The 21,643-nt window shown below is 41.7% G+C and overlaps 1 protein-coding gene across 2 annotated transcripts in view; it reads left to right on the top strand.

Annotated features, from left to right (window-relative positions):
- The window catches only part of CREB1 (cAMP responsive element binding protein 1), a 349,835-nt gene that overhangs the window by 183,319 nt on the left and 144,873 nt on the right, over window positions 1-21,643 (top strand). For both annotated transcript variants that reach the window (XM_073558231.1, XM_073558230.1), the window contains one exon: window positions 7,854-7,972. In XM_073558231.1, the coding sequence (XP_073414332.1) occupies window positions 7,862-7,972 (111 nt within the window). In that variant the 5' untranslated portion in view covers window positions 7,854-7,861. The remainder of the gene's footprint in view (window positions 1-7,853; window positions 7,973-21,643) is intronic.

Genomic DNA, 21,643 nt, shown 5'->3' with positions numbered 1-21,643 from the left:
GATACATAAAATGAGAATAATGGGGATAGGCGAAAACGTGTAAGTTGGTTAAGAGCTGGCTCAGGGATAGGAAACAGGGTGGTTATTAATGGCGCACACTCGGACTGGTTAGCCGTGGGTTACCACAGGGGTCAGTTTTGGGCCTGCTTTTTAACATATTTATTAATGACTTTGTAGGGGGCATAGAGATTAGAATTTCAATATTTGCAGATGACACTAAACTCTGCAGGGTAATCAATACAGACGAGGACAATTTTATATTACAGGAGGATTTATGTAAACTAGAAGCTTGGGCTGATAAATGGCAAATGAGCTTTAACCCCTTCATGACCAAGCCTATTTTGACCTTAATGACCTGGCCATTTTTGGCAATATTGACCAGTGTCCATTTATGAGGTAATAACTCAGGAACGCTTCAACGGATCCTAGCGATTCTGAGATTGTTTTTTCGTGACATATTGGGCTTCATGTTAGTGGTAAACTTAGGTCGATAATGTTTGCATTTATTTGTGAAAAAAACAGAAATTTGGCAAAAATTTTGAATTATCGCAATTTTCACAATTTGAATTTTTATTCCGTTAAACCAGAGAGTTATGTGACACAAAATAGTTAATAAATAACATTTCCCACATGGCTACTTTACATCAGCACAATTTTGAAACAAAATTTTTTTTTTTGTTGGGAAGTTATAAGGGTTAAACATTGACCAGCGATTTCTCATTTTTACAACAAAATTTACAAAACCATTTTTTTAGGGACCACCTCACATTTGAAGTCACTTTGTGGGGTCTATGTGGCAGAAAATACCCAAAAATGACACCATTCTAAGAACTGCACCCCTCAAGCTACTCAAAACTACATTCAAGAAGATTATTAACCCTTCAGGTGCTTCACAGCAACTATAAAGCAATGTGGAAGGAAAAAATGGACATTTTAATTTTTTCAACAAATATTTTCTTTTAGCATCAATTTTTTCATTTTCACATGGGCAACAGGATAAAATGGATCGTAACATTTGTTGGGCAAATTCTCCTGAGTACACTGATACCTCATATGTGGTCATAAACCACTGTTTGTGCACACGGCAGAGCTCAGAAGGGAAGGAGCGCCATTTGACTTTTTGAATGGAAAATATGCTGAAATATTTAGCGGTTGCCATGTCGCGTTTGGAGAGTCCCTGTGCGCCTAAACATTGGAGCTCTCCCACAAGTGACCCCATTTTGGAAACTAGACCCTCCAAGAAACTTATCTAGATGCATAGTGAGCACTTTGAACCACCAGGTGCTTCACAAATTGATCCATAAAAAAAGGACTTATATTCAGAAAAATTTTCTTTTTGCAGATACCCTGATGTGCCTAAACAGTAGAAACCCCCCACAAGTGACCCCATTTTGGAAACTAGACCCCCCAAGGAGCTTATCAAGATGTGTAGTGAGCACTTTGAACCCCCAAGTGCTTCACAGAAATTTATAAACGCAGAGCCATGAAAATAAAAAATCATTTTTTTTCCTCAAAAATGATTTTTTTTAGCCCGCTATTTTTTATTTTCTCAAGGGTAACCGGATAAATTGGACCCCTAAAGTTGCTGTTCAGTTTGTCCTGACTATGCTGGCACCCCATATGTGGGGGGGAACCACTGTTTGGGCACACGGCAGGGCTCAGAAGGGAAGGAGCGCCATTTGACTTTTTGAATGGAAAATTAGCTCCAATCGTTAGCGGACACCATGTCGTGTTTGGAGAGGCCCTGTCTTCCTACACTTTGGAGCTCCCCCACAAATCACCCCATTTTGGAAACTAGACCCCTAAGGAAAGTTATCTAGATGCATAGTGAGCACTTTGAACCCCCAAGTGCTTTACAAAAGTGTATAACGCAGAGCTGTGAAAATAAAAATTTTTTTTTTTGCTCAAAAAATGATTTTTTAGCCCGCTATTTTTTATTTTCACAATAGTAACAGGAGAAATTGGACCCCAAAAGTTGTCCAGTTTGTCCGGAGTACGCTGGTACCCAATAGGTGGGGAGGGACCACTGTTTGGGCACATGTCGGGGCTCGGAAGGGAAGTAGTGACGTTTTGAAATACCTACTTGATGGAATGGTCTGCGGGCGTCATGTTACGTTTGCAGAGCCTCTGATGTGCCTAAACAGTGGAAACCCCCCACAAGTGACCCCATTTTGGAAACTAGACCACCCAAGGAACTTATCTAGATGTGTGGTGAGCACTTTGAACCCCCAAGTGCTTCACAGAAGTTTATAACGCAGAACCGTGAAAATAAAAAAATCATTTTTTATCACAAAAATCATTTTTTTAGCCCTCAGTTTTTTATTTTCCCAAGGGTAACAGGAGAAATTAGACCCCCCAAATTGTGCAATTTTTCCTGAGTACGCTGATACCCCATATGTGGGGGTAAACCACTGTTTGGGCACACGTCGGGGCTCGGAATGGAGAGAGTGCTGTTTGACATTTTGAACGCGAAATTGACTGGAATAAATCGTGGCACCATGTCGCGTTCGGAGACCCCGTGATGTGCCTAAACAGTGGAAACCCCTCAATTCTAACTCCAACTCTAACCCCAACAAACCCCTAACCCTAATAATAACCCTAACCACAACCCTAACGCCAACACCCCCCTAACCGTAATCCCAACTCTAACCCGAACTACAAGTCTATTCCTAATCCTAACTCCAGCCCTAATCCTAACTCCAGCCCTAATCCTAACTCCAGCCCTAATCCTAACTCCAGCCCTAATCCTAACTCCAGCCCTAATCCTAACTCCAGCCCTAATCCTAACTCCAGCCCTAATCCTAACTCCAGCCCTAATCCTAACTCCAGCCCTAATCCTAACTCCAGCCCTAATCCTAACTCCAGCCCTAATCCTAACTCCAGCCCTAATCCTAACTCCAGCCCTAATCCTAACTCCAGCCCTAATCCTAACTCCAGCCCTAATCCTAACTCCAGCCCTAATCCTAACTCCAGCCCTAATCCTAACTCCAGCCCTAATCCTAACTCCAGCCCTAATCCTAACTCCAGCCCTAATCCTAACTCCAGCCCTAATCCTAACTCCAGCCCTAATCCTAACTCCAGCCCTAATCCTAACTCCAGCCCTAATCCTAACTCCAGCCCTAATCCTAACTCCAGCCCTAATCCTAACTCCAGCCCTAATCCTAACTCCAGCCCTAATCCTAACTCCAGCCCTAATCCTAACTCCAGCCCTAATCCTGAAAAAATATATATTTTTTTTATTTTATTATTTGCGCCTGGCTATGGGGTTGATAAAAGGGGGGTGAATTTACTTTTTTTTCATTTTGATCACTGTGAGAGTCTATCATAGTGATCAAAATGAAAAATGAACGGGCAGCCGACAAATTCATGGGCGTCACCATCTTGGACAATGGCAGGCGCACTGCGCATGCGCGCGCCATTTTGCAAGATGGCGGCGCCCATTATCCGGAAGCTACGGCGGAACACCGGAAGCACCATCGGAGGTCCCGGGGGATCGGAAGGTGGGAGGGAGCGATAGGAAGGGGAGGGGTAGCAGATGATAATGGCGGCGACCGATCGCCGCCGTCCATCGGTGGCGGGGGCCGATTGGCCCCGCCTGTCGGTGTCCAGCCCTGTCCGATGCTATTGCAGCATCGGCCATGGCTGGATTGTAATATTTCACCAAATTTCATTGGTGAAATATTACAAATCGCTCTGATTGGCTGTTAAAAGTGAAACAGCCAATCAGAGCGATCGTAGGCACGTGGGGGCTAAGCCACGCCCCCTGGGATTAACCGTAGAGTGTCCTCTGTGTGCGGGTCGGTGACCTTTCAGTGACCCCGATCACCCGACCCGCAGGGGGGCTATTTATAGCATGACGCCTACGTAGGCGTCAGATCGTTTGGGCGCGACTTTTCATGACGCCTACGTAGGCCTCGTGGGTCGTGAAGGGGTTAATGGGGATAAATTGGGTAGATCAAACAAGATCTATAATTATGTGCTTAATTGTAAAACGCTGGGCAAAACTGTCGCTGAAAAAGACCTGGGTGTATGGGTGGACGACAAACTCACATTTAGTGGCCAGTGTCAGGCAGCTGCTGCAAATGCAAATAAAATAATGGGATGCATTAAAAGAGGCATAGATGCTCATGAGGAGAACATAATTTTACCTCTATATAATTCACTAGTGCGACCACTTAGAATACTGTGTACATTTCTGGTCTCCTTTGTGAAAGACATAGCTGAACTGGAGTGGGTGCAGAGAAGAGCGACCAAGGTTATTATGGAACTAGGGGGTCTGCAATGCCAAGACAGGTTATTACACTTGGGGTTATTTAGTTTGGAAAATCGAAGGCTTAGGGGTGATCTTATTACAATGTATAAATATATGCGGGGACAGTACAACGACCTTTCTTATGATCTTTTTACTCTTAGACCTGTGACTGGGACAAGGGGGCATGCTCTATGTCTGGAGGAAAGAAGGTTTAAACATATAGATGCGGATTCTTTACTGTAAGAGCAGTGAGACTATGGAGCTCTCTGCCATATGATGTTGTAACATAGTAACATAGTTTTGAAGGCTGAAGGAAGACCTTATGTCCATCTAGTTCAGCCTATTTTTAGTGCAGCTGTTCTGCATTGTTGATCCTGGGGAAGTCAAAAAACCCACAGATAGAAGCCAATTTTCTCCATAGGGAAAAAAATTCCTTCCCCTAAGCTGGGTCAACCATCTACCTATAATATTCTGTTATTCGTAACCTTCTATACTGTTTCTCACAAGAAAAGCATCCATTCCTTTCTTAAATTCATTCAGTGAGTTGGCCATCACCACTTCCTCAGGAAGAGAATTCCAGAGCCTCACTCCTCTTACCGTGAAGAACCCTCTTTTATGCTGGTGCAGAAATAGTCTTTCCTCCAAACGAAGAGAATGCCCCCTTGTTCTTGTCACAGTCCTTGGTACAAACAGTTCATTGGAGAGATCTCTGTATTGCCCTCTGATTTACTTGTACATATATATTAAGTCTCCCCTAAGTCTTCTTTTTTCTAGAGTAAATAGACCTAATTTTGATAACCTTTCTGGGTATTGTAGTGAACCAACTCCATTTATCATTTTAGTAGCCTGCCTTTGAACCTTTTCAAGTTCAGTAATGTCTTTCTTGAGCACCGGCGTCCAAAATTGCACACAAAACTCCACGTGTGGTCTGACGAGTGATTTGTACAGAGGGAGAATTATGTTTTCATCTCGTGTCCCCAGACCTCTTCTAATGCATCCCATGACCCTATTTGCTTTGGTGGCAGCTGCCTGACACTGGGCACTCCAATTTAGCTTCTTGTTGACTAAGATGCCTAAGTCTTTTTCCATGTCTGATTTCCCCAGCAGTTTCCCATTTAGTAAGTAATTAGAGCATCTGTTTCTCCTTCCCATGTGCATAACCTTACACTTATCTGTGTTAAACCTCATTTGCCATTTTTTCAGCCCAATTCGCCAATTTTCTCAAATCTGTCTGTAGTTGCAAACTGTCCTCCTTTGTGTTAACTACCTTATATAGGTTTGTATCATCTGCAAATACTGATATTTTACTGTGTAAGCCATCCACTAGATCATTAATAAATATATTAAATAGTAGGGGGCCCAATACAGAACCCTGTGGTACCCCACTAGTAACCCTGGCCCAATCTGAGTATGCACCATTAATAACCACTCTTTGTTTTCTATCACTAAGCCAGCTACCTACCCATCTACACACATTTTCCCCTAGCCCAAGCTTTCTCATCTTACTTACGAATCTTTTATGTGGGACAGTGTCAAATCCTCTAGAGAAGTCAAGATAAATGACATCCAATGATTCTCCTTGGTCCATTTGAGAGCTTACATCCTCATCGAAGCTGATCAGATTAGTTTGACAGGATCGATCCTTCATAAATCCATGTTGATATGGAGTTAAACATTTATTAACATTGAGATATTCCATAATGGTATCCCTTAGAAACCCTTAAAAAATTTTACCCACAACAAATGTTAAGCTTACTGGCCTATAGTTTCCATGTTCCCTTTTACACCCCTTTTTGAATATTGGTACCACATTTGCTTGCCGCCAATCAAAAGAAACAGACCCTGTTTCTATAGAGTCTTTAAATATAAGGAATAGAGGCCTGTCTATTTTTTCCCCAATGTGAAGCTTACTGTTTGCCACATGGGTTTTTTTGCCATCCTCTGGATCAACATGTTAGGGCAAGTTAGGATAGGATATGGGTTGAACTAGATGGACTTAAAGTCTTCCTTCAACCTTAATAACTATGTTACTATGACACTTAGATTAAAAAGCACCTAGACATGTTTTCGTGTCTATGAACTAGCAATGACCTGGAGAAACATGAGAGGTCATTTTTAGCATTTATTGAACATAGTAAGAAAGCAAAACAAAAATTGCACTTTTTTTTGGTTCTCTTCACCTCACTTGGAATTTTTTTCCCATTTTCCAGTAAACGATATGTTAAAACCAATCGTGTCTTTCAAAATACGACTCGTCCCGCAAACCAAAAAGCCCTCACATGGCCAGATTGACCGAAAAATAGAAAAAAAGTTATGACTCTGGGAAGGAGATCAAAAATACCTCTGGTCATGAAGTGGTTAATGGACTCTGGGCCATTGTCTTTTATTTAGGGTACCAACCTCCAAGGGTAGTTAGGGTTTTGTGTATTAGGCTATGTTCGCACATTGAGTATTTGATGCGTTTTTTTTTACGCTCGGAAATGGTCCAAAAACGCAATGGAATACTTATGCAAGGTAATTCAATGACAATCCTGAAGTGTTATGCACATGATCAGTAAATTTCAGTCCGTATTTGCAGCATTTTATTTTCTGCAGCATGTCAATTCTTTTTGTGTTTTTGCCTGCATTCTTGACCCATTGAATGGACAGGAAGAAATGCATGCAAAAATGCACGTATTTTCCACTGTTTTTCTGCCAAGAGATGCGGAAACCTTGCAGAAATTTTTGCAAGCAAATATGCAACGTGCACACATAGCCTTAGGATGCATTGCCGTTCCCACAATCAGCTTTTGGTGAGTTTGTGATGTTGCAGAATTTCTGCACCGATTATGTAAATTGGGTTACTTTTTATTGCGTTTGTGATGCTGCGGTTTTTCTGTTTGGTATGTTATTCTTTAAATAAAGCTAGCTTGTTTTTTTACATTTTCTGCTATTTTGATTTCACTGACTTCATTGACATACATAGGTGTGGAAAAATGTTTTTTTTTGCCTATCCTCCTCAGAAATGTCCTAAAAACGCATGTGTGTTTTTTACCTACGGATTTTTGGTATTGTCTACAATGGTGTTTCCCAAACTTCCGTCCTCACAGACCCCCACAGATCATGTTCTTAGGATTTCTATAATGTTGCACAGGTGAGAGACTTCTTGATGCCTTGATGATACTCCCTCCACCTGTGCAATACAATGGAAATCTTGAGAACATGACCGGTGAGCCGTGAGGACTTAAGTTTGGAAACACGTCTATAATATCCATCCTGCCTTTACCTCTCCTACCGAAACTGATACTATACTTTTTAAAGGGTACCTGTCACCAGTTTTGTCCTGTGCTGCAGTCCATCAGTGGTTATATAACCCCATGACTTCCCCTGTATAAAGCCCCCAAAAACTTTTGAAGTTCTTCCTCGTATGTTAATCCTGTTGGTCCTGTCCAGGTGTGTCCGTACTTCTGACAATATGAACTTGTTAGTTTTCCATTTTCCGATATTTGTGATTTTTAGGACCTGGCAAAGTATTAAAATAAAGAAAAATGTCAGTGCAGTAAATTAGAAATATTATTGTTTACATTTTTTTTTTTTAAAGATTTACACTCATTTGTTTTAGGTAACTAAATGACCATGGAATCTGGAGCAGAGACGCAGAGTGGAGATGGGGCTGTGACGGAGGCAGAAGTCCAGCAAATGACTATTCAAACCCAACCACAGATTGCAACGTTAGCACAGGTATCACACCATGAGAAATTGTTTAGACTGTTTTCTTTTTCTCTTTGCCAATAAAAAAACAAAGGTAAAATTGTGTAATAGATTTTCACTTGAGTTCTTCAGTTTTATATAATGCAGTTTTACAAAACAAATGAAAAGCCGTGCTACTGTTTCATGTACTTTGCTTTAATTTATAGCCATTTTGAAGATGTTGGTTCACAGTGAGTGAAAAGCATGATTTCCATGTAGAGCTATAAAATGTACCTAGGTAGCCCCTTCTCTCTTTTGAGGGGTGCATACATTTGTACCCAGTGTAAGCTGTGCACTGTAAGGTTACGTATATTGGCAGCATCTGCACAAATCATGAAGTCTACGATAGTTTTACTAGGCAGTCTAGGCAATGCTTAGACACTATGGTTGTATTTGCTTCTGTATTTGTTTTCCTCTATTTGAAATGTTTTTGTCACTTTATCAGTCTACTAGCTGAAAAGCCCGGCTCTGCCTGGACATAGTAACTAACTATGGTTAGTTATAAAAAATTATGATTATATATATATATGTATATAAAGCTGAGTGTATAGCCCCACCCACTTCGCATAGCCACGTTCACTATAATATCCCACATCATCCCGTCATCCAGAGCTACTGGACTACTACCCCTAATATCCCACATCATCCCGTCAGCCAGAGCTACTGAACTACTACCCCTAATATCCCACATCATCCCGTCAGCCAGAGCCACCGGACTACTAATATCCCACATCATCCCGTCAGCCAGAGCCACCGGACTACTACCCCTAATATCCCACATCGTCCCGTCAGTCTGGGGTCAGAACCAGAGCGCTGAGTGGATTTGCCCTTACTTGCATACCAATGATACCTTTAATAGAATCCTGGGGTCAGTTTCAGAGCGCTGAGGGATTTGCCCTACCTTCCATACAGGAGATCCCTTTAAGAGAGCCTGGGGTCAGTACCAGAGCATTTGAATGCAATTGCCCTGACTTCCATACTGGGGATCCCTTTAAGGGAGCTTGGGGTCAGAACCAGAATGCTGAGTGAAATTGCCCTAACTTCCAAACCAATTATCCCTTTAATAGAACCCTGGGGTCAGAATCAGAGCGCTGGATGGATTTGCCCTGACTTCCATACCAATGATCCCTTTTAAGACAGGCCTGGGGTCAGTATCAAAGTGCTGGATGGATTTGCCCTGACTTCCATACCAATGATCCCTTTAAGAGGGAAGATGTGCCTATAGGATGGAGTTAGTGTGATGTGTATATGGGCACGGAAGGGGTGATTCATTTCTGTCATGTGCTCTCTGCTCCTTTTTGGGGGGCAGACAATGGCTGGGAACTTATATTTCCGGGAATGCTCGATTTTTCTCCCACCATGTCAGTGTCTGCTGAGGTGTTTTCTGGAGAGGGAAAACTGTTGCTCATAGCAACCAAAACAGCTCTGATGAAATGAAAGATGCTTAGTGATTGGTTGCAAGGAAAACTGTTGATCATAGCAACCAATCACAGCTCATCTTCTTTTACACAGCTCTGGTGAAATGAAAGATGCTTCGTGATTGGTTGGTGATACACACACACACACACACACACACACACACACACACACACACACACACACACACATTCCGAAATATATATAGAGATAATTTGAATTCATAGGTTTGTCACTCTTGCGCTGATTATATCCACACTTGTTTGGTAGCACATATGTTATTTTCTTGCAGTGAGCCTATAAGCAGCTCTGCAGTTAGTCATTCATTTTTTCAGTGGGAGGTTTCCCAGTCTGATCAGTCTGCCAGGAGTATACAGTGGTTTGCAAATGTTTTCAACCCCCTTGGCTTTTTACTTATTTTGTTACATTGCAACCTGCGTTTAATTATTTTTGTCGTTGTTGAAGTGAGAAAAGTAAAGGCCTAAATTAAATTTATGTGGTCGAATAACTAAAAATTGGTATATGCATATGTACCCTTTTGAATTGAAGCCTCTATAACTTTCTGGTACAAACAATTATCTTCATAAGTCGCATGCTTAGTGAAAGGAAGTCCATCTGTGAGCACTCTAAGGGTATGTTTCCACGGTCAGGATTTGTTGTGGATTGGACGCTTCGTACAGCCGCAGTGTCCAATCCGCAGCATCCAGATGTTACAGCATAGTTGCACCATTTTATGAAATCCCATCTCCACTACACGTGCAGGCATGCCTCTGGCATCCCTGCGTATACTCACATGCGGCACATCTTTCTAGACCGCAGCATGTCTATTTATCTTGCGGAGACTCGCTGTTCTACGAATATGTGGTGATTCTGCATGTGTTCAATGATCACATGCAGAAACACCGCATGTCCAAGAGGGGGCGGCGCTTTGGGCGGAGCGGGCATCCGCAGCATCCAAAGCGCAGCAAATCCTGACCGTGCACACGTACCCTAAGTGTCACATGGTCTATCAATATATACACTTTTTGAAAGGCCACAGAGGCTGCAACTCCATTAAGCCAGAGGCACCACTAACCAAACCACCATGAAGACCAAGGAGATCTCTAGACAAGTCAGGGACAAAGTACAATTGCTGAGGATAACCAAAGCACAATCAAATCCATCATCAAGAAATGGAAAGAACATGGTACCACAACAAACTTGCCAAGAGAGGGCTGCTCAACAAAACATGCAGCCCGGGTAAGGAGGCATTAGTCATAGAGGCAGCACAGAGACCAAAGGTAACCCTGAAGGTGCTGCAGAGTTTCCAAGCAGACACTGTCCATACAACCACAATAAGCCATACACTCCATAAAAGTGGCCTTTATGGAAGAGTGGGCAGAAAAATTGTATTTTGCACCATCCTTCTTCCCCGCGTGATGCTGCTACCACCATTTTTACTGTGGGGATGGTGTTGTTGGGGTGATGAGCTGTGCTGCTTTTGCTCCAGACGCAGTGTTTATCTTGGTGGCCAAAAAGTTAAATTTTGGTCCCTTCCTCAACACATTTGAGGAGACCTCCACATGTCTTTTGACCATCTCAAAACGAGCCACATAATTTCTGTGTTTAACCCCTTAACGTCTATTGATGTGCAGAGTCCTTCATGGCCGGGTGTAACTTCCCGCACCATGACGGACTGTGCAAGTAATGCATTTGAACTGTCACTGCGTGTAAAAACGCAGTGACAGTTCAGTGCCAACAGCTGTCTATGTGAAGATGGCTTTAAGGTGCAATGATACACTGCGCTGCTGTAGGTATAATTCAAGGAACTTTATTGGTGTCTACGCGTTTCCTGAGCTGTCCCAGCTCACTTCATCAGATGAAGTGAGCTGGGACAGCTCAGGAAACGTGTAGGCACTAATAAAGTAACTTGAATTATACCTACAGCAGCGCAGTGTATCATTGCACCTTAAAGCCATCTTCACTTACAAGTCTTTGGACCCTGTGCAGACTGCAGCAGCTGTTTCCTGCGTTTGTAGGTGTTGTGACCGAAGTTTCACAACCCTATCAGGTGAGTCTCTCAATTGTGTTTTAAAGGTTTCACACAGCGGATGCGCCATGTTTTGTTTCTTTTATTAACAGCTGTCTATGACAGCTGACAGGCACGGCAAGAGGTGCGGGGGGACCCTGTGCAGTCGGTCCCCGCACCCTGAGCGCTGTGATTGGCCAGTCAGTCTGACTGACCAAACACAGCGCGATCGGGCAAGAAATGCTGAAATTTCAGCATCTCCTGCCCGATCAGTGCAGGAGCTCAGGGATGCAGTGGCTGAGCTTTCTGCACTGACAGTCAGGAGCGGCGTCCACGCTGCCCCTTGCTGTTAACCCCCTGACTGCTGCGATTGAGTGCGATCGCAGCGTTCATGGGGGAAGGCAGAGGGTTGGGGCTCCCTCTGTCTCAGATCGGTGTCTCCGTGATGTAATCGCGGGGCCTGATCTCAGCCATGATGACTCGGGGTTGTCATGACAACCCCCGGGTCATCCAGGTACAGAAAGCCTCTGAGACCATGCTCACCCCAAAAGGTGATTTGCATGTTAATGACCAGGCCAATTTTTTCAATTCTGTCCCTTTATGAGGTAATAACTATGGAACGCTTCCATGGATCCTGGTGATTCTGACAATGTTTTCTCAAGACATATTATACTTCATGATAGCGGTAAAATTTATTTGATATGACTTGCGTTTATTTGCGAAAAAAATGGAAATTTGAATTTTTATGCCCTTAAATCACAGAGATATGGCACACAATGCTTAATAAGTACCATTTCTCACATGTTCACTTTACATCAGCACAATTTTGGAACCAAAATTTTTTTTTGTTAAAAAGTTATAAGGGTTAACAGTTTTTACAACACCATTTTTTTTAGGGACCACATCACTTTTGAAGTCACTTTGAGGGGTCTATATGACAGAAAATACCCAAAAGTGACACCATTTTAAAAACTGCACCCCTCAAGTTGCTCCTGACGGTACTCAAAACCACATTCAAGAAGTTTATTAACCCTTCAGGTGCTTCACTGGAATTTTTTGAATGTCAGGTCCAATAGTTTTTTATTTTACCAAGGGTAAGAGGAAAAATTGGACTGCAAAAGTTATTGTGCAATTTGTCCTGAGTACGGTGATACCCCATATGTGGGGGTAAACCACTGTTTGGGCGCATGGCAAAGCTTGGAAGGGAAAGAGTGCCGTTTGACTTTTTCAATGCAAAATTGGCTGAAATTGAGATCGGGCGCCATGTCGCGTTTGGAGATCCCATGATGTGCCTGAACAGTGGAAATCCCCCCACAAGTGACTCCATTTTGGAAACTAGACCCCCCAAGGAACTTATCTAGATGTGTGGTGAGCACTTTGAACCCCCAAGGGCTTCACAGAAGTTTATAATGCTCAGGCGTGAAAATAAAAAAATCATATTTTTTCCTCAAACATGACCTTTTAGTCCCCAATTTTTTTTATTTTCCCAAGGGGAACAGGAGAAATTGGACCAAAAAATTTGTTGTCCAATTTGTCCTGAGTACGCTGATACCCCATATGTGGGAGAAAACTACTGTATGGGCAGACTTTGGCGCTCGGAAGGGAAGTAGTGACGTTTTGGAATGCAGACTTTAATGGAATGGTCTGCAGGTGTCAAGTCGCGTTTGGAGAGCCTCTGATGTATTCTTTAACTACATAAATAGTAAGAAACTAAAAAATGATAGTGTTGGCCCCCTTAAAAATGGTGAAATGGTGGATGAGGAAAAAGCCAATATGCTAAATGACTTTTTTTCAACAGGATTTACACAAGAAAATCCCATGACGGATAACATGATCAGTGATAAAAAAAATTCTCCATTAAATGTCACCTGTTAAGCCCAACAGGAAGTACGGGGGCATCTAAAAATCACTAACATTGACAAATCCCCGGGCCCGGATGGGTTACACCCCCCGAGTACTGCAGGAATTAAGTACAGTCATAGATAGACCATAATTTTTAATCTTTAAAGATTCCATATTAACAGGGTCTGTACCACAGGACTGGCGTATGGCAAATGTGGTGCCAATATTCAAAAAGGGGACAAAAACTGAACTTGGAAATTATAGGCCAGTAAGTTTAACCTCACCTGTGGGTAAAATCCTGTAGGGTTTTCTAAGAGATACTATACTGGAGTATCTGGAGACGAATAACCTCATGACCCAATATCAACATGGGTTTGCGAGGGACTGTTCCTGTCAGACTAATCTGATAAGCTTTTATAAAGAGGTAAGTTCTGGACTGGACCAAGGGAATGCAGTGGACGTGGTGTGCATGGACTTTTCAAAAGCTTTTGATATGGTGCCACACAAAAGGTTGATACATAAAATGAGAACAATGGGGATAGGGGAAAATATGTGTAAGTGGGTTAAGAGCTGGCTCAGGGATAGGAAGCAAAGGGTGGTTATTAATGGAGCACACTCAGACTGGGTCACGGTTAGCAGTGGGGTACCACAGGGGTCAGTATGGGGCCCGCTTCTTTTTAACATATTAATGACCTTGTAGGTGGCGTAGAGAGTAGAATTTCAATATTTGCAGACTCTAATATTTATATCTAATATTCTAATTTAATATCTAATATTATATAATAATATAATAATATATTATATATATATATATATATATATATATATATATATATATATATATATATATATATATATATATATTATAATATAATAATATCTAATATTATAATATCTAATATTCTAATTTATATCTAATATTCTAATATTTATATCTAATATTCAATATTTGCAGACTCTAAACTCTGCAGGGTAATCAATACAGAGGAGGACAATTTTATATTACAGGAGGATTTATGTAATCTAGAAGCTTGGGCTGATGGCAAATTAGCTTTAATGGGGATTAATGTAAGGTCATGCACTTGGGTAGATCAAACAAGATGTATAATTATGTGCTTTATTGTAAAGCACTGGGCAAAACTGTCACTGAAAAAGACCTGGGTGTATGGGTGGACGACAAACTCACATTTAGTGAGCAGTGTCAGGCAGCTGCTGCAAAGGCAAATAAAATAATGGGATGCATTAAAAAGAGGCATAGATGCTCATGAGGAGAAGATAATTTTACCTCTATATAAGTCACTAGTGTGACCACATTTATAATACTGTGTACAGTTTCTTGCCTTCTTTTTTTTTTTGAAGGGGTTCATTAAAGGGGTTAACTAGTGGGACATTTTTATAGGGCGGTTTGTTACGGGCGAGACGATACTAAATGTGTACTTTTTATTTTTTTATTTCTAAAAAAAAAAAATTAGGGAATTTTTTTTTTTTTAAGAATTTTTAAAAAAATTATTACTTTTTTTTTTTTTTTTTTACGTTATTACTTTGTCCCAGTGTGGGACATCACTGTATAGTGTCATATCACTGATCTGACACTTTGTAGTGCACTGTGTCTGATCAGCAATCTAACAGGCACTTCAGGAGGCTTTCTCGGCACCTGATCTAAGCAGGAGCTGAGAAAGCCGCCTCCCTGCAGGACCCAATGTCCTCCATGGCCATATTTGATCCAGGGGCCTGCAGGAAGGAGGCCCTCTGAACAATGCAAGCACATCGCGTTGTTCCGAGGGGCTCAGTGAATCAAGCAGGGAGCCCCCTTCCTGCATGATTCTTCCTATGCCCCGGTACACTGTGATCATGTTTGATCGCAGTGTGTCAGGGGTTAATGTGCCAGAGGCGGTCCGTGACGGCTTCTGGCATATAGTGCCAGGTGTCAGTTGTGATAATCAGCTGACCCCCGGCCACGATCAGCTGTGCTCCCCCAGTGAGCACAGCTGATCGATGACGTACTATCCCGTCCATGGTTATACGGGCCTGAGTCACGTGTACAGGACAGTACGTCAAATGTCAGAAAGGGGTTAAAATTAACATACAGTATTATGAAATAATTATAATATCTCTTAATATTGAGCAGAATTGAGTATGCTGACTGTCACGGGTTTACCGCAACAGAGAGGAGCCAGAATACGCTAACGTCTGATTTCCCCTACTCCAGCATTGATTACAAGCACTTCACCTTCATATTAAACAGTGCATGGTTCTTTTAGCAGTGCAGGGGTTAATCTGCTCTGTGGAGAGCTCCTGAAAGCTTTCCTGCTTTAAGGCTTTCAGCTGTGCACTGTTAGCCACTCCTATCTCCTATATAAACTGTCCTGGCTAGAGCTCATTGTCAGAGCAAGCTTTTGCTGCATGACTGGTGGTTGCTATTGGAGAAGGTGTTTGGTGGATTACCTGTGACTGTTGCTAGGTTTTCAGTGTGTGATAATTCCTTTTCTTCTCCTACTTTGTTTTAACCCCATCCTCCACTCCCCGGTGTTTACCTCTGTTATTTGTGTGTATATTTGTATGTTTGGCATATTTCTTTATCCCTGTTCATATTACATTGATAGTCTGTTTGGTGTATTACAGTACACTACTACTCCCCTCTTCACTGGGTGGGGGAGGGCTAAAGGCTGAGGACGGAATCAGGAGCTAAGGCAAGTTTTGTGGCCTTGGCATCGTCACCATCAGAAGTTATCCAGGGAACAGGGTGCCTCTATCCTTATTGACGGGAAAGGAGCCCCTGGTTCCGGAGCACCCAACAAGAAATCCAACAATAGAGTCATGACATTAGCTCTGACCAAAACAGTTTTTTTTATCCATTATGGATCCTATCAGTGCTCTGACAGGGCAACTGCAGCAGCTCAGCCTGGAGGTGGCAGGTCTATACACTTGTCTTTTTGCAGCACCCTAACACATCAGGTTTGGAGACCATGACTCCCAGGCAACCCTTAGTGGAACCCAAGATCACTTTGCCTGACAGGTTCTCTGGTGGGGGGGTGACACGATTGTGGTTTTCAGGGAGGCCTGTAAATTATACTTCAGGTTACGTCCTTGTTCCTCAGGAACTGAAAAGCGATGGGTGGGGAAAATAAGCTCTCCCCTTCAGGGTGACCCTCAAGCATGGACATTCTCTCCCGTCTGATTCCCAGTCGTTCCAGATGGTGGAGGATTTCTGTCGCTGTGTCTTCTATACCACGACCACAACCGCTTCTCCCTGGCGGGTCCACTCTATTCCAGCTTCAGCTGGGAGACCGGCCGGCGGAGGAGTATTGCTCCATGTTTCACTAAGTGAAATGACCCTACACTCCATAGCCAGTTCTGTGAAGGACTTTTAGTCAGAGTGAAGGATGCCTTAGCAATGTATAAGACTCCAGTTTACCTTGAGGCGGCTCTGTCTCTGGCTATCCAGGTGGATCGCCATCTTCGCCAGAGACCTAAAGGGACACCCCCAATGTGCGGGTGGTTCGGGGCCAAGGGAAACTTAGTTTGAAGAACTTACAGTTGGGTGGGGCAACTCGTTTTGAAAAGAAGTTTGTTCAAGGCAGTGGGAGAGAGGGCCATTTTGTGGGTATGTGTTCTTCCCTATCTCACTGTAAGCAGCCACTGAAAAACTAAGGAGCCTGGGTTGCTGGGAGGTGTACATATCTCCTCCATGGGTAGGAGATATGTATATACTAGTATATACAGTAATTACAAATTAACTTTTTTAACTTTTTTCTTCATCAGTTAATTTTTTACAGACTTCTAAAGTGTTGAAAAAGCGCGATTTTTATCACTGAAATCAATTTTTTGGGGAACTAATGAACAGTTATTGAATCATGAAGTAAGCACTCAGATATCATAACCATACTTTTGTAATTTATTTCTCCATTCTCATTGTAATAGATTGCAAAAGGATGCACAGTTGCTTGTTCATTGTTCCAGTGAAATGACTGTGCTTCATCCTGAACAACAAAGGAATAGTTCTCTGAAAAATCTAAGCTTGTTACTGCCTCATGTTGTTTGATGCTTTCTTTGAGGTGAATGTAGTAGTCAGACTGTTGGCAAGCTATAAATGAGTGTTTCTTAAGGACTATCAGCTGTTCACAAAAACATTCTATAACATTTTCTGCACTTTTACAAACAGTGTCAAAAGTACATCTGTCAACAGATATCCACTGTTTATAAGTTATGTTATCTACCATAGCCTCTTCAAAATAATATTTTTTCTTTGAGAGCCAATACTGAAGGACATTTTCTTGCAAATATTGAGGTAACAACTCCAACTCTTTTCCTGACACAATATATGGGACAGGCATACTTTGTAATCGGCAAGGTTGGACGCGCCAATCTGAATATCTTTCAGCTTACCCCCTTCAATCATGAGCTTAGTGTTCTGGTGTGTCGTACATACGCATACTGAGGGTGTACCACTACCACCAGCCAGGACACAATTCTTCAGTCTCAGTTCAGCAAATTTTGAAAATCTTATTTTGGCAGAAGTGTAATTTTTTTCTTTAAAAAGTTCATAGGTTTCTTTCAAATTGGTAAGAACCAGCCTCTTCTGGACATGAGTTTTCTTACCATTCACTTTCATAGACACACAATCTTTCTTTCCAGGCATAATTCGGCTCTCATCACTATTGTAAAAATCTTTCACTTTACCCACTATAGCTTCATCTAATGTTTTGCCTGGCTTAGGACAAGACATGAAACCTTTTTGTTCAACTAGAGATTTGGCTTTTCTAGCCATTCTATTGCTAACTTTAAGGCTATGTGCCCACGTTGCGTTTTTTTAAGCGTTTCGCAGTGTTTGTGCCGGCTCAGACGCTGCAGAAACGCTTAAAAGAAGCTTCAAATTAATTTGCATGCGTTTTTGGCTTTTTGTGCCAATGCATGCGTTTTTAAACGCTCAGGAATCGCTTAGCGGCTAAAAACACAGCATGCTCATTAATTTCCGCATTGCTGAGCGTTTTTAGCCTTCCCCCAATGTTCCCAGAAAACGCGCTTCAAAAAACGCGTCAACGCTCATCTTTTTTGCAAAAAATGCGCCAGAAACGCGTGGAAAAAAGCGCCTGTTTTCTGGGAAGAGGATCAATTTCCTGAGCTTTTAAAAACGCTAACGTGGGCACATAGCCTTAATTCATTTTCTATTCTTTTGCATGTCCAACTCTTTAGTAGTGTAGTCAGTATCATGAACTGTTCTGCTATGGGTGGATTTAAATTTATCTTTAAGCTGCAGAATGATCTCTGAATCAGTGTCATTTTTTTCCTTCACCTTCTACTGTTTCGCCTACCAGCTGAAGGGTCAATTTTTTTGTGACTTTTTCTAATTTTTTTTTAACAACAACCTGGATAATGGATTCTTTTTTTTACAATGGACGATTCTTCGATGTTAAGTGATTTATTCAAATACTCTATTGTTAAATCAGGATTTATAAAATCCCCTGTGTTGGAAGTTACAGGTTCTTCAAAATTTTCTGCCTGCAGAGTATTTTTCTCTTTTGCAAGTTGCTTTCTACAACTGTCACAAATTTTCATGCCTGCATTGATTGATCGATTTATATGAAACATCCAATCTTATACCGGCTTAAAATTTTTTCTTGAGTGTCCAGTTTTTGAAAAGGATTGCAACAGCATATATTCTAAAATGCTGTTCCTTGAGAAGTAGCAGCCATTGCTGTGTGAGAAAAATACAGTTAATAAGGAAGACTCCATTACAAAACCCTAACCATGACATACAAAGCCATCCACAACCTGTCTCCTCCATACATCTGTGACCTCGTCTCCCGGTACTTTCCCGCACGCAACCTCCGATCCTCACAAGATCTCCTTCTCTACTCCCCTCTTATCTCCTCTTCCCACAATCGCATACAAGATTTCTCTCGCGCATCACCCCTACTCTGGAACTCTCTACCACAACATATCAGACTCTCACCTACCATCGAAACCTTCAAAAAGAGCCTGAAGACCCACCTCTTCCGACAAGCCTACAACCTGCAGTAACCACAGATTGACCAAACCGCTGCACGACCAGCTCTACCCTCGCCTACTGTATTATCACCCATCCCTTGAAGATTGTGAGCCCTTGCGGGCAGGGTCCTCTCTCCTCCTGTACCAGTTATGACTTGTATTGTTTAAGATTATTGTACTTGTTTTTATGTATACTCCTCCTTACATGTAAAGCGCCATGGAATAAATGGCTCTATAACAATAAATAATAATAATGGGTAATAAAAATAAAGATTTACAGTACACTTGAGATATAACTGTGTTGCTATAAAGTGAGTAATAGGGCTAGGGCACACACAGCTTTTTCTGTCTTGGGATAAACGCTGCAGTTTTGGCAGCATTTTTCTGCTGAGTTTTCACTACATCTGAATTATTTTTTTTTTTTTAATCGCTAGTGAAAATGATGGCAGCTTTTTTTTTATATAAATAGTGCATTTATTGCAGGGACCAAAAAGTAGTGCAAGCAGTGATTTGCTTAAAAAACACTGCATGTGTTTAACCCCATTGAAATCAATGGGGGGCGTTTTTCTGAACGATGATCACTCAGAATAGCGCTGTGTGTATTAGCCCTTAATAAGAAAAGCATTAAACTATTAATATAAATTTACTCAAAATTTAAACACACACACCAATATTGGCACACACCGACTCCCTTGATGCCTGTTTAGAGACTATTGTTTGTTCAAGAGTGAACATGTCCAGGCATGTCAGGACATGAAAGCTCTGAAGCTCTGTCTTACTTCCTGACTCTGCTGTGGGTAGATACTTAACATGATTGACAGAGCTACTGGCCTGTCATCTGTTCTCCATTCACTGTCTACCCCTGTTCATTCTCAAGTTGAGCCCTAACAAAGCTTTCTCCTCTGTCCTCTCCAGCTACTAAGCTATAAAATAATACAGTAATTTCTAAAAATCATGGATTATTTGGTAAATATAGACCCCACACTTTTAGACCAGGGTTCCCCAACTCCAGTCCTCAAGGCCCACCAACAGGTCATGTTTTCAGGATTTCCCTTGTATTGTACAGGTGAAGCAATTATCACCTGGGCAATACTAAGGAAATCCTGAAAACGTGACCAGTTGGTGGGCCTTGAGGACTGGAGTTGGGGAACCCTGTTTTAGACCACAGGCTGAACAGATCTGAATCCAAGACTTTCGAATTGACACTGTAATAGATATATTTATAAATATGGTCCCATCGCGTCCCCAACTTGAAATTTGGTACAGGTGTGGCTAGGAGCATAGCAGGCACATGTGCATTTTTTGAAAATTTTAAATTAAACTTTTTTCAAAAATGCGGTTTAAAATTTTGCATTCACATGGGTAAAATATTAACAAAGATACTCTTGTGACATTTCTGGTGAAAGCCTATACAGTTCGAATGCTTCCGCCGTCTTTTAGCACTTTGTAAATGACATCTTTAGTCACCTGGTAGGTAGATTTGAGGTAACTTATCTTGATGACGTATTAATTTATTCACCTGACCAACTATTCACCTTCACATCAGATCCATGTCAGGCAGGTCTTAAATATACTCAGGCAATAAATTATTTGTCAAACCAGAGAAATGTTTCTCTTGCTTGAGGAGATCATTTTTCTACGATATGTTTTATAATCCACCAGTTTTTGCATGGAACCAGGCGCTACTGCATTGGAATCATCCTGAGCATTTGAAGGCGTTACAAAGGTTTTTGGGTTTCGTCAACTACTACCATAAGTTCTTCAAGAACTTTTCAGTAGTGGCCAAACCTTTGACGGATATGTCCAAGAACAGGACAGACTTTTCCAAGTGGTCCAGTCTGGCCAGGGAGGCATTCGGTACCTTTAAGGAGTGTTTTTCATCAGTGCCGATTCTCATTCAGTCTGACGTCACTCAGCCTTTTATTGTAGAAGTTGACGTGTCTGAAGTGGGTCGGGGGCTGTATTGTCTCTGTGCGTCTCCTGGTAAATTGCCTCCGTGTGCATACTTTTCTAAAAACTTATATGCAGAGAGAAATTATGTCATTGGTAACATGTAACTCTTGGCAATCAAGTAGGCCTTTGATGAGTGGCGTAATTTTTTTTTTTTACAGTGAGCAGTTCATCCGGTTATGGTAATCACGGATGATAAGAATATTATATACCTAGAGTCTGCGAAGCATCGAACGCCTTCTATAGGCAATATTCTTCACCAGGTTTAACTTTTTTGTTACACAAGTGCTCAAAATAGTTGGTACCCCTCGGTTACGGACAGAAAAACCCACAATGGTAACAGAAATAACTTGAATCTGACAAAAGTAATAATAAATAAATCTATCAAAATGAACAAATGAAAGTCAGACATTGTTTTTCAATCATGTTTTCACAGAATTTTTTAAAAATAAAACTCA

The sequence above is a fragment of the Dendrobates tinctorius genome, unplaced genomic scaffold (genome assembly GCF_039654945.1).
Source record: "Dendrobates tinctorius isolate UK_male_01 unplaced genomic scaffold, ASM3965494v1 ptg000254l, whole genome shotgun sequence".
Lineage (NCBI taxonomy): Eukaryota > Metazoa > Chordata > Amphibia > Anura > Dendrobatidae > Dendrobates > Dendrobates tinctorius.
The sequence above is the reverse complement of the archived record's forward strand: the minus strand, read 5'-3'. Positions and strand labels throughout refer to the sequence as shown.